Source organism: Ipomoea triloba, chromosome 1 (genome assembly GCF_003576645.1).
Source record: "Ipomoea triloba cultivar NCNSP0323 chromosome 1, ASM357664v1".
NCBI classification, from domain to species: Eukaryota; Viridiplantae; Streptophyta; class Magnoliopsida; order Solanales; family Convolvulaceae; genus Ipomoea; species Ipomoea triloba.
Window position 1 is genome coordinate 32,625,852 of NC_044916.1, and position 13,359 is coordinate 32,639,210.

The following is a 13,359-nucleotide window of genomic DNA, read 5'->3' on the forward strand; positions in this document are numbered from 1 at the left end:
ATGTTTTAAAAAAAAAAAGGAATCTAAATAAATTTTATCAAAGAAATATATTATTTCATCACTTTTAAACACAAAAGAAACAGTAAATAATGGAATACATAAACTCCTCTTTGAAGCAGAAATATTATACCCAATAAATAACAATGAGAATCCATTTTTCCCCTATCTCTAAATTGAGCAAGGCACAAATTGGCCAGATTTCTACAGAGTATATAAACTTGTCCAGGCAGAGCATCTATGTTTTTAATTTAATCTACAAAAGAACCAACCACCAATAAAAAAGAATTTTGCAATGCATTCACCCCAAAACCAATGGGATGAACAAACATTGATCCTCTCCATTAATCAAGGTAAAAGAGGGTAACAATTTTCCTCATTTGTTTCGCTTCTTGACATGTTTCCATTAGCAACCTGCTGTCATGAAACGCAAAGCAAATGACTTGCTGTACTTGTGAGATGATGTCCATGTTACACAGCCTACATAGTCCATCCATAAACAAGATGCGAGTCAGAATGCCTTCAAACTCGAGCTTAGGCATATCAAAACCCAATATTGAAAAGATTTGCTCTTCATCAATCATCAAGAAAAAATTTATATAAAGTTAAGGAGACTGAGTTACCTGCTGGCTTCTATCAATGTGAGATGGTCATTATAAGGTTTCTCTACTACATTTTTCACCTGGCAAATCCAATAATATCTTAGGATAAAATGCATAAAACAGCTTCAGTGCAATGAATCAAACACAAACTATAAGTTTAACTGCCAAGTATAACATATTGGTGCACAATCATTGCACATTAGAAACCTACTTTTCGAGAAATAGGTTCAAATGAATCGCACATATCCTACCAAAGATAGAGATTTGTGCCAATTAATTTTAATGTGACATTGATTATCTACTTAAAAGACATCTTGAAGGAACTCACAAACGACCACCAGGGGGGAAGGGGAAAAATCTTAAGCTGTCAAGCATATTTTCATTGATGAAATGAAATTCAAAGAGACTGAATTCTTACTTTAGACAGTAACTCTTGGCTTTCTGGGGGTTGCTTACTCAAACTTTGTGGCAATATAACAGTCAGCAGTTCAGGTTTCTCAGCACGAAGTGCACCTCTTATAACTGCAGCATTGGTGCCTGATGCACCAGATGTAAAAATATGGTTTTTCTGGAAATAAAATGAAAGAAAATATCAACTCAAATTTGCAAAGACCAGAAAACCAAAAGAAAATGTTCCAAAAACCATGAAAAGGTACAATATCACCTCCAATCGAATTAATAAAAATCATACCGTTATAACCAAGGCATAGCTGAGAATCTCAATAAGCTCTTGATGCATGAATCCCATATTTCTTGTCCCAAAAAAGCCAATATTTCTTGGACCTTGTTGTTGAATTGCTAGTAACTCCTGGTAGACATGCATTTATTAAAGACAGCTATGGCACGTGTTTCTGTTTGTATGCATATACTTATGTATGTATGTATAATCACATTTCAACTTTCTCAAATTCCATTAGTGAGATTCACGAGTAATTTACTAAATGATTCAACTGCAACTAGGCAAGTGAACCTCTTCCCTAGTCATGATGGAAGATTTGTACTTCAATGCAATTACATTAACAACAAGGCTTCGAAAAGAATAGTCATAGAAAGCCCTTGTCCAAAATTGTTTGTGATTAACCAGAACAAGTAATTAAATAACCCTCAACTTGTAGTGACAAATAGCATGCCACCCACAAACAGAAGAAATATGCTTCTACTTTGATGTTTCAACTTCAACCACGTTGCCAAAAGATGCAAATTAATTACAGATTTTGGATGAGAGGATAATATACCTGTAGATAGTCCACATCAGGAACAGGCTTGTATTCTGAAACCAGAACTGCCCCTGAGCCTTCAACAACAGATTGGGCTTGGGTAGGAATTTGGGTGGTGAATTCTTCATCAGAACCAAACATCTGAGTTGTGTATTCATCTTCATTCCCCAGATCACAATTCCTTTGATGTCTTTCATCATTTCCATGAAGCCACTATACCAGCACATAGAAAACAGAGGCTCCTGGCAGTAAATCATTAATGAAAACCAACAAATGCATAGAAAAAGATAATTGCAGCAGGTTCTCTTTTGCACGAAGATCAAATTCATAGAATGCCAAATGGAACCCCGAACCAATGATGTTTCAAACTAAAAGAACCACTCAAATTTCCAACAAGGATTCAAGTGCAATTTGATAAAGTGTGGTGACTATTTGCTTGAATAGATAACATTTTAAGTTTGGGTACACTAATTTTTCTCGAAAATTACAAAATTATCACTAATGGAAAGTGCTACGTGGTTTTGTGTTCTGAAATACAAATGAGGATATGTAGTCATAAAAGATTGCAATATATCTTCTTATCAACTGACAACTGTGCAACCCTAGGTGTGGGATATATACAAGCTAATTCTAGGATTATACACAGGAGGTTTGGGGAAGAAAGGCCTCTGCAAAGGTAGGAATAGATATTTCGTATCCACTCATTAAATAAAAATAAAATACCATATTTAGGGAAAGTGTTATGAAATAAAAGATTGAAAGTCTGGCAGGTGGTGAAGAGCTGCCACCTGCCAATAAGGTGGAAGCTACGTGTTAAGCAAGTAGTGAGAAAGGTTCAATGATGCAGAGAGCAAGTTTAATGATGTGATACCCACAGTGTTCCATCAACCTTTTAGCCTTTAACTCCTATCAACACATCAGAACCCTTATTGCTCCGATTTGCTGCGTATTCACTGGACAGAAATAGTAACAGCAACAGAAGTTCCTACCTTTGCCTTTTGCTTACAAGCTTCGTGGCTCTAATACACTTATACACCACCAGCCAGTAAGGTGAAAGCTCTGAGATAAGCAAGTAGAGAGAAAGAAGATATAAAGTAGATTGATTCTATATTGACATGATAGGAGGATTACAAAACCCTAGTATTTATTGGCCATTAAATAAAGTTAAAAGGGTTTATAAATGAAGAGCCAAAGGCTCCTAGAAATATGAAGAGTTTTCTACATAAACGTCACATGTGTATTCGTCACAAAAAGCAAATCCAGTAAAATTCCTTCATTTAATAGCCTAAGCAAGTTTTTGGAAAGAGTAACTTAGAATATAATCCAAAAACACCAGGCGACATCAGAAGCAGTGCACTTTTGGGAACTCATACGCACGTGCCCACACGCGCATTTACACTTATAGTCCAATTAGTTAGGTATAAAATATTACAGTGAAAGAAAACAAAATCAAATAACAGTAGTTCAGTACTTTCCATTTGAATCTAAAAACATACTCTTTTTACAAAATTCATCACCCAAAACAACTACACTTGTAATGAATCTAAAAACATACTCTTTTGACAAAAATTCATTACCCAAAACAACTACACTTGTAATGAATCTAAAAACACTCTTTTTACAAAATTCATCACCCAAAGCATCTACACTTGCAATGCCATGTTAGCTCAACAACCCAAGCACCAGTGCACATTTGAAGAATAAAAACCAACTACTCCATAACAAAAGTAACATAAGTCACAGCCAGGTAAACTCCATCCCCCTAACCCACTCCCTCCTTCATTCTCAGCATCCAATAGCTCTATCTAAGCACCCATTCTCAGTATCTCATCAACAGAAAGCTCAACACTTATATATAATATATTACATCCCTCACTTCACATTATTATATGCATATAACAAAGTTCCCATTATAGGGAAAACACTTGCATTAAGCACATAGAAACCAATGCAACAAGAAGATAGACACATTCCAAGACTAGTAAAACTTGCATCCAAAACATAGTGGAATGACATTTGACATCAAGTAGACAATTTAACAAGCAATCAAGTCAAATATCTGTTAACTGCATAAACTTGAAATCAACATGAAGAAGGGTTTCTTCCGACTATTGTTACCTACATAGAGAAGGTTTCATACAACAATCCAAACCAACTCAACATAAAATTAGCTACATTCATCAAAGTTAACAAAGAATAAAAATAGACGATTGTGCTAAAGCCTAAAGGCTTAAATTCAATAAAGAAAAATCGAAGCACCAGAAGGCTCCCTTTTTTAATCACTTGATATACCAAAATCCGAGACCCATCTCACAAAATTAAAGAACGATAGAAAAAATCCAATCTTTAAACACAGATAAGGATAAAGAAAGTGCGTATGAGATTATATCGACAAAAGCGAATAGAGTATCTGAGCAAAATACCGTCTGTATACGAGTAGATGTCCTTGGCGAAGCACCTCTTCTCTGAGGGAAAGAAGCAGAATAAGCGCAGATAGACTGGGAAGTGACGGTGAAAGGGCAGCAGTTATTGAGCGATAAATGAACAATTTTGGAGAAATTTGGAGGAAGAGGCAACACAGAGAGCCTCATTCCCAGTGAGGGACTAGTCATTTTCTCTCCCTTTGATTATAATACTGTATTATATGCTCTCCTTTCAATCTTGCTCAGCCTTTGCGCTCCTCTTCTTCCCTTTTCACACCCCGTTTTGCTTTGGCACAGACCCACGCGCAGGGGCGGAAAAAGAGAGGTGGAGATGGGGGTGACGTTGATGTATATGGACTGTGGGATTGAGCATGGAAAAGGGTTTTTACTTTTTCTCTCTTTTTGTTTCTCTATTTTTTATTGGAAAAAAAAAAGGTTAATTAATAATTCCGAATAATTACGCAAATTTCATTTTTAGATTTTGTGATATTATCACAATTACGAATCGTTTTAGATTTTAGAAATATGAAAAATATTTTTAAAGAAACTTTTTCATTTTTCATAAATGTTTTTATTTTCCGATGTTTGACTGATTTAAAGTCAGAAAATCACAATTACGAATCGTTTTAGATTTTAGAAATATGAAAAATATTTTTAAAGAAAATTATTCATTTTCCATAAATGTTTTTCTTTTCCGATGTTTGACTGATTCAGAAAATAATATTTTTAAAAATATGTATTTTTAAATATTAATTTATTTTTAAAATATAAATATAATCACTTTTTATTTTAAATTTAAAAGCTAAACAAAAATTATTGATGTGTCATTATGTCAACAATAACGCGTCAAAATGTCAATTTTAGTTTAATTACATAATTGTGGATTGTTCATGGATCTAATTGTAATTTTTTAACTCGATGACCTAATTACATATTTGTGTGTAGTTCAATGACATATTTAAACATTATTCTTAACTTTAATAATTTTAAATTTAAAAAAAAAATGAAGATAACACCTCTTTTTTTTCTTTCTTTCTCTTTGGGTTCTGAGTTTGGCCAATATGTTTATTATTTGGTCCAACTCAATCTATCTATATTTTAAGTAGTCGTCTAAACTAAATAACTTGGAAAAAAATAAAAAGAACTTAAATGCTTTTTATCTTTTGAGGTATGAGTCATGTAGGGTTAATATTTTTTGGTTTAACTCAACTCGACTATACCTATATTTTAATCAAAGTATAGCCCAATCTAACATTCTAGCTCAAAATAATAACAAGACATATAGTGAATCAACTCACCCATTTGACAGCACTTGGAGGATGAGAGATAGAGAATTGAATGTAATATATAAATTTTGAAAATATATACAGAGTAAAATTTTGAAAATATATTTTATGCCAAGATAAGTTATTTTTTGTTTAAGAAACATGAGTACTTTTCATTAACTTCATTTTTCAATTTATATCCAAACACTTTTCTGAAGTCATTTTTTGAGTTTACAAACGAACTCTTAGTTTTACTATTTTATTTTTATCTTATTACATTATTTAAAAATCATTCGCTTGCTAAATTAATTATTCATTTAAATTTATTTTATTTCACCATTTAATAAATATAACTAACATGTAATTTCATTATTCAATTTAAAGAGTTTACGAATAAAGAGAAAATTTATATGTTTGCACAAGAGGCTTACATGATTAAATTGTATGTTAATCCCTTTGTAAATGGATGGCGTGACAAACAAATAAAATTTAAAATTATAATGATGCAAAATTTAAAAAGTAAGATCAAATATATTAATGAAACAATAGCGAAAGACTAAAATTTAATTCTTTAAATAATACTTTACATACTTTTATATTTTTACTTGTTATTTATTTTAGTGTTTTAATTGGTTCATTAAAAAAAAAAACTGAAAAAGTCACATTTTTAATTAGCTTGAGTGATCGTTATCTTTTAAGAACCTATTATAAAGCACAAGAGGCACAAGAGTCAGTATTAACTCCACTGAGGCTCGAACCCACCACCTCCCATATAAAGAGAAGGGTTTGATGCCACTGGACCACAAGGTCCTTGGCAATTTATTTTACTTTTTTTTACGAACACTTTGTCATCACTTTCACACCTTCTTATCTTTTAAGAGAGATCGAGAGTTTAGCATTTTGGCCTTAATTGGACCGGCCCAGTGTGAATAATATTATCTTTACTTATTTATATTACTTTTTTTTAGGAACACTTTGTCACCACTTTCACACCTCAATGGCTCAACCCGTCCATTTTTAATTTCCACCATTCACGTTCTACAACTTTTTTTTAGTACTATTGACTTTGTTACAATGTAGTGTCTGTTCATAGCTACTTTCTCAACCAAATGAAGCACATAGAGTCAATATCGTCTCCACTAAGGCTCGAACCCACCCCTTCCACTTGGGGTGCAATCGGGTGCCACTAGAACACGAGGTCTTTGGCATTGCTACAGCTTTTTATTAGTCTTGCATGAAGACTATATATCCATGAGTTTTTTTAAGGAAATATATGCATGAGTTTTAAATATTTAAGTTTAGTATATAAATCTATATATGTATAATATAGTAAACATTAACACTTTATTAATATCATACGCAGCTTCATAATAGTAAGTGGCACGCATATATTTGTTTTTTTTTTTTTTGTGTATAATAAAATGACAAATTGTACAAGTGATTGAATGTGTTATGTGTATGGCTTTTTTTTATTTTTAGTATTTACGTAAGCATTTCCCATATTGATTTCCTGTCCTAAAATGAGTAATATGTGTCATATTGAAACAGTCTAACTTAAGCGTGATAGCGTTGTCCTCCTGTCACCTTACGTGTCAAATGCCGCGGAGGCCAACATTTTGTCAACTTAATTTTCATCAAATCAACAACGTAACGTCTATTATTCATAATGGAGGGTTGATATAATCTAGATGCCTATGGGAATTGAACCGGTTCACATATTATCTTAATCTTCTCTGATAATTTGCGTTTACAAATTTTCTTTGTTCTATAGTACAAACTACAAAGGTTACTGTCAATCTGTCTCTGTATTTTACCAAAAAATGAAGACAAATTCTGGATGAAGAGAAATAATTGAGTCTCAGAATAAGTGGTTACATATAATACAGATATGCGTGTCTGAGATACTAAAGTGATATATATCCATAATCCATCCCTATACTTTAGAACCAATAAGCTGCTTACATACGACACAAATAATCCCAAAAACGATATGATCTGATAATGACACAGGAGGAGTTCACCTAAAGCCGTGATGTGATGGAAACAAAGTAGTTTAACATGAATTCTAATGTTGTCTACCCGACCCGACCAAGACCAAGATTTTTATTTTATATATGTATTCTAATGTACTGAAGAGCAGCAAACAAAGGGTACCCAGTATGCTTTCCCTTTCTTCTTTTCCTTCTTAATACCAACTGGATACCTTGCCGGAGAATCCCATTCTTTCTCGACGGCAGCCTCCTTTGGAGCAGTCGGCTCACTTGCTGGCTCAAAGCTTAGAACTTTGTTCACCGTGGTGGTGGTGGCTGTAGCAGCAGTGTTGTGAGTGGTGGTTTCATCTTTTTGTGTCGCACTCGCGCTAGGCACTTGTTTAGTGTTTGGCGATTTGGCCTCGCCCAGGAGGTTTTTCAGGGGCGTGTGTTGCTTGCCTGTGCTCCAGTTTGTGACTTTGGCAATGATCTCCTCATTTTTCTTCCGGCCTTGAGACTCGTTCACGACATTATTGAGAGACGGAAACCACCCAGCCTTCAGAGAATCGGATTTGGGGTGTTGAGCATTCTGCGCATTTTCAATCTCTGAACCGGATTCCACCAAAGTCATGAAAGATGGAGGCTCGAATGTGTCAGACTTGTCAGGGTTTCTTTCCACTTTTGTCTTTTTTTCTTGTGCTCCAGAATCAGGTACTTCACCATCAACAGGGGCTGTTGTCTCTGACTGGATAGAAAGCACTGTTTCATTCAACATAACCATGTAATCAGATGAAGAAAACACATGATCAGATAGGAAACTAGTACGGATGATCTGATAACCTTATATGAAACAACATACAGGAAAGATACAGCTCTTACAAGAGAACTAACTGATGTGGATGTGCTAGATGAACGTAAGACTACTTTATAGTACAAAGAGTTAACACTGTTGTAGATAACCGATTAAACTCTCACACCATATGAAGAATGAAGTAACCAATTCATTTTTTAATTTAAAGAAAGTTTTTTTTCCTCAAAAAGCTTTAATCAAACTATATATTGCATAGAGGGACACAAGACAGTACCTGAAACAGATCCCCAGTTGGCTTCCAAGCTATCAGTTCTGCTACTTGATGTCACTGACATATCAACTGCAGTAACACCATCTTGCTGTTTTGTGGTTTTGTCATCACCTTCGCCCTTTAAGGGAACAGAACCAACTACAGAGGTGCTTGTAGCATCTACTATATTATTATTTTCCACAGTAGCAGAATTCCCCGAATTCAAGTCAACAGGCAAACTTGCTGACTCACTAAAAGTGGGACCCTCATAGGGTTTTTCCTGAAGGACTACATCTGCATGTTTTCCAGAAATTGAAGAAATGTGTTCCACATTTTCATGATTTCTTTCATCATCCCCAGCTGCATTAGTTGATTCTAGTACTGTGACTGAAGAATCATGCTTTGGTTCTATGTTGGCCATCTTGTCCTTTGCATCTTCTCCTCTGTGTTCACTCCCAGCAGCTATATTTGGCACTTCAGTCCTAGCTTTATCATGAAGTGAACCATCACCAACTCCAAGAGAGTGGCCAGTTTGATCATCTTCAGCTCCTCCTCCATTTACCTTTGCCAGTTTTCCCCCAGTCTCTTCCATGCTCCTGGACCTTTCTACATCCAAACATTTAGTTCCAGATTTTTCAAGATCAGGATGGTCATCTCCTCCAAAAGAAACAGGAGTTTGTGTCTTTTCAAATATAAAAGAACTGTCAGGATGTCCAAATCCTATCTTTGTGCCAGCAGAATACTCATCCTGTGGATGTCCTTCCCTGCTCTCATTTTCAGCCGGAAAAGACATCTTTGTTGTATCCATTGCACAATCATAAAAAATTTCACTTCCTCCTCGTGTAATTGTTTTCCTGACTTCATCGCCCGTAGAAGGAGCAATAGAATTATTATCTGAGTCGCCCGGTTGCTTACATTGTTTAAAAGAATTTTGTGAAGACCCATCCTTAGTTGGGTCCAGATTCTCCAAGGTAGTTGGAGCAGATACTGAAATTTCCTCATATATCACCTTTGATCCCTCTGGATCAATTTTTCCCTCAATAGGAACTTTGCCATCATCCTTACTAATGTCATCTCCTGAAGCACCTAAGATTGTGGGAATTATTTGCCCAACTTCCCCACCCATACAAGGGGCAATAGAATTCTCATCTGAATGGGCAAGTGGTTTACATTGTTGAAAAGAATTTTGTGAACACTCATCCTCCGTAGAATGACTATTAGTTGGCTGAAAAGTCAATTTCGGTGACTCCAAGGTAGCTGGAACAGATATCGAAGATCCAAGATTTTCATCATTTATAACCTCTGATGATCCATTCAAATCCATTTTTCCCTCTATAGGAACTTTGCCATCACCTTTCCTAATGTCATCTCCTGAAGCATCTAAGACTGAAGGAGGCCCAAGTAGGCTCTGGTCAGGCTTAACATCATCCTGTGCAGAGCCAATTCCTTCATCACCAGCACCGAGATCAAGTGCAAGGTTAGATTTTAAATATTTGTAATCTTTGTATCCTTGAACCGCAAGTTCAGCATTGTGTAAAGAAGATATGTCTTTTGCCTCAGATAGCAGACGCACATCTTCCTTCTCTTCCACTTCTGTTTTGCATAACTCAACAATATCATTTTGGCACCTTCCTTCTATATCCTCAGTGTCTGTCTTCTGCAGAGGAGAAACATGAAGAAAGACACCACTTTCATCCTTCCCTCCCATCTTAGTTTCCAACTCATCACTTGGCTCTAACTTTCTATCCAGACTCGCAACCTCTGAAGCATTGCCATCTGCCTGAAACTGATCAGATTTCTGGTCTGGCGGGCATGAAATTTTTACATCTTCACCATTTGACTTAGATTCCAGTATAATATGTCCTGGAGTATCTCTAGCCCCCTCAAGTAACTCAGGTTCCAAACTAGAAGATCTTGATACTTTGTTTTCTGCTTCAACTGACTTAGATCCCAGTATAATATGTCCTGGAGCATCTCTAGCTTCCTCGAGTAACTCAGGTTCCAAACTGGAAGAGCTTGACATTTTGCTGTCTGCTTCAACTGACTCTACTGCCTTAGATCCCTGTATAATATGTTCTGGAGTATCTCTAGGCCCCTCAAATAACTCGGGTGTCAAACTGGAAGAGCTTGATATTTTGCTGTCTGCTTCGACCAACTCTACTTCTTCTTTCTGGCTTAGACTAGAAGTCTTTTCCTCTCCCTCTTGTACTGCTGTCTTCACTGAATCAGGTTCAGATAATCTACTTTGCAACGGAGCTATGTCCCTTGAAGGTTCTACAGCATCAGCTAGAATCTCACTGGCATTTGCATGTTCATTTTCTTGTACACAAATGTCCTTCCTATCATTACTCATCAGGACTTCCTCACCGGTTGCTTTTACATTCTCCAAAATTGGAGCCACGTCCAACTGTTGACCACTTGGTTCATTGAGCCCAGTAGAGTCTTCTTTGGATTTTGATCCAAAAGGTGTAGTAGCATCTAAAGGCTTCGCTGCACTTCCCAGCAGTTGAGGATCTCCTAATTGGCTTGTCTTTAACGGATCATCAAGTGGTTTGGGCGCATCTGCATTTAATAAAAGTCACTTCTATATTCTAATAAAGTTCACAAAACTTTCAAACCCCCATGTAACAATACTTCTAGTCAAAATTGTAAACACAAATAAACAAAATAGTTTAGAGACATACTCAAGCCAACAACCCACTCCATAATTTGGTCTATTCACCAACAGACCAAATTATGTACTGGATCATAATGCACTGGCATTTTAATATTAGTAATAAAAATGCAGGCAACAAACCGAAAATTGAACCCTTTTTGCAGCTGGGAAAAATACACACATATAATGAACTTCAACCAATAAAGAAAATACCAGCATATTCTAATAAGGAAAATGCTTTCTTCCCCTCCAATATTTTCCCTCCTGATGTGGCTTCCATTCATTGGGGGCCGCGAATTGGCTGACCCCACCACTAACTAAAAAGAGAATTTAGTTACCAATTAGATAGTGCCACATCACGAGGGATGGATTGGAGGCCGAAAATAGGAGGGGTATCTAGCATTACTCTTCTAATAAAAAAAAATCCATATTAGTATTTCATTTGAACCCACATCTTGTATTGTAGTATACATTTAATGGAGAAATTTTGCATTACCATTGAAATCTACCAAATCAAGGGTGGTGTGCCCCTATTGAAGTGTTGGTACTGTCAATGGTCCCATGCCATTAATTATTATAGCAACTTTTGCATGACCATAATTTATTTGCTTGTTTACAGTTTACTAAGCAAAGCAATTCCTTTCAATAATAATCCTATATAAGAAGCAAATTGGTCTACAATATAATGTTATCAGAAATTCAATATCTATAACCAATATTATGTGGAAAAGAAAAATTCCTACACGGCATAACAGTTGATATCAATAAATGCATACCAGTAGGTGCATCAACCTTGGGTAACTCATCGCCCCCCGGAAATTTTTGAGCATGTTTGCCCAATTTTATAGCAGCCTCCAAACCTTCATCCATGACTGGATTATGATGGCCACTATCAGAAAAGTCTGTCATGGCATCAGAGAAAAGCTCATCCTCTGATCTAGTGGATTTGAAGCTAGCAGCAGCCTCTTTGAAACTTTTGTTGATAATCTTAGGACCTTAAAACAACCAATTCACCAACATCAAACGCAGAAATTTAAAAATAAAATAAAAAATGAATAGAACATTGAAGTGATTTAGGATTGCAAAAAGGGAAATCTTACTTGGGGTTCGCCGATCATCATCCGAGGGGTGTTCGTCGTCGTCTGAAATAGCCAAATGGGTGGGTTCAGATTCAGTAAGCTTATACCCCTCAATAGTTCCGCAGACCTTTTTATGGGCTCTCCTGTGCTTAGCACTCGGGTGCGGGTTTGGGAAAGGCCACCCACATTTGTGACACAAGTGCACGCCATGGCTCGCATGACCTGAAATTTCCAAAGAGAAATAAACCCCATTTCACATCCCTCAACACCCAACATCACACAAAAACAAAGCCAAGATTTTGACCAAACCAGCATAAAATTAAGCAAACACACACGTGATGAAGCAGTGAACTTAAGCAAGAACAAAAACACCCTTTTATCCACTCACAGTAACCCAATAAACGAGGAGTGAAATTAGGTAGAAAAAAGGGAGATTCTGATGAACAGTTTAACAACAAACCTGACGACACCGTTGCTCTGTGATCTTGGTTCTCCATTTCTCACGAATACAGAGAGAAGACAATGAGAGTTGGAACAGGAAAAGAGAGAGAGAGAGTGTGAAAATGCGGAGTGTTTGGAATGCGAAATAGAAAAAATATTTGGCGCAAGCGACGACGGGTGAGAGTGGGGTTGGGGGGTTGTTGAAGTGGTGAACTGACAGAGAAAGCCATCGATGATAATGAGAATGGATATGTGGTATCCTACACCATGTGCGCATTTTAGCACCCTCATGTGCCCTGACTTTTCAACGGACCCTTTTTTCCTTTTTTCTTTGGAGAATCCAATGTGCTGCTTAATGAGCGAATACGTTATGACTAAAATTGACCTGTGCTCTTTGTGGTTGTACCTTTGGGACCTAAACGCCCCTGGCTGTAGTTCAATAGTGTCATGATTGCATTCCTCGGAGTGTAATTTTGGTGTCGGCTTGTAAAAAACAAATCAACTTTTTGGTCCATATGGTAATTTCCACGGCTCAATCTATTTATTAATTGCCTCTTAACTTTGTTCCATGATAAAATTCTATCCTATCCTATCCAGGTCCAGCTATCCTAAACAAACTGTACATTACCCAAAAAAAACGAAAATATT

The 13,359-nt window shown here is 36.2% G+C and overlaps 2 protein-coding genes across 2 annotated transcripts; both read right to left on the minus strand.

Annotated features, from left to right (window-relative positions):
- Nucleotides 1-78: 78 nt before the first annotated feature.
- LOC115996173 lies at nt 79-4,577 on the minus strand. The gene is made up of 6 exons (XM_031235316.1): nt 4,240-4,577; nt 1,835-2,029; nt 1,291-1,407; nt 1,018-1,167; nt 621-679; nt 79-477 (listed from the first exon to the last, which is right to left on the minus strand). The coding sequence occupies exons 1-6, from the start codon at nt 4,426-4,428 to the stop codon at nt 342-344; spliced, it is 846 nt and encodes a 281-aa protein (XP_031091176.1). The 5' UTR covers nt 4,429-4,577; the 3' UTR covers nt 79-341.
- Nucleotides 4,578-7,338: 2,761 nt separating this feature from the next.
- Nucleotides 7,339-12,909, minus strand: LOC116019171. Its single transcript, XM_031259310.1, has 5 exons — nt 12,731-12,909; nt 12,292-12,492; nt 11,968-12,186; nt 8,560-11,097; nt 7,339-8,233 (listed from the first exon to the last, which is right to left on the minus strand). The coding sequence occupies exons 1-5, from the start codon at nt 12,765-12,767 to the stop codon at nt 7,626-7,628; spliced, it is 3,603 nt and encodes a 1,200-aa protein (XP_031115170.1). The 5' UTR covers nt 12,768-12,909; the 3' UTR covers nt 7,339-7,625.
- Nucleotides 12,910-13,359: the final 450 nt, after the last annotated feature.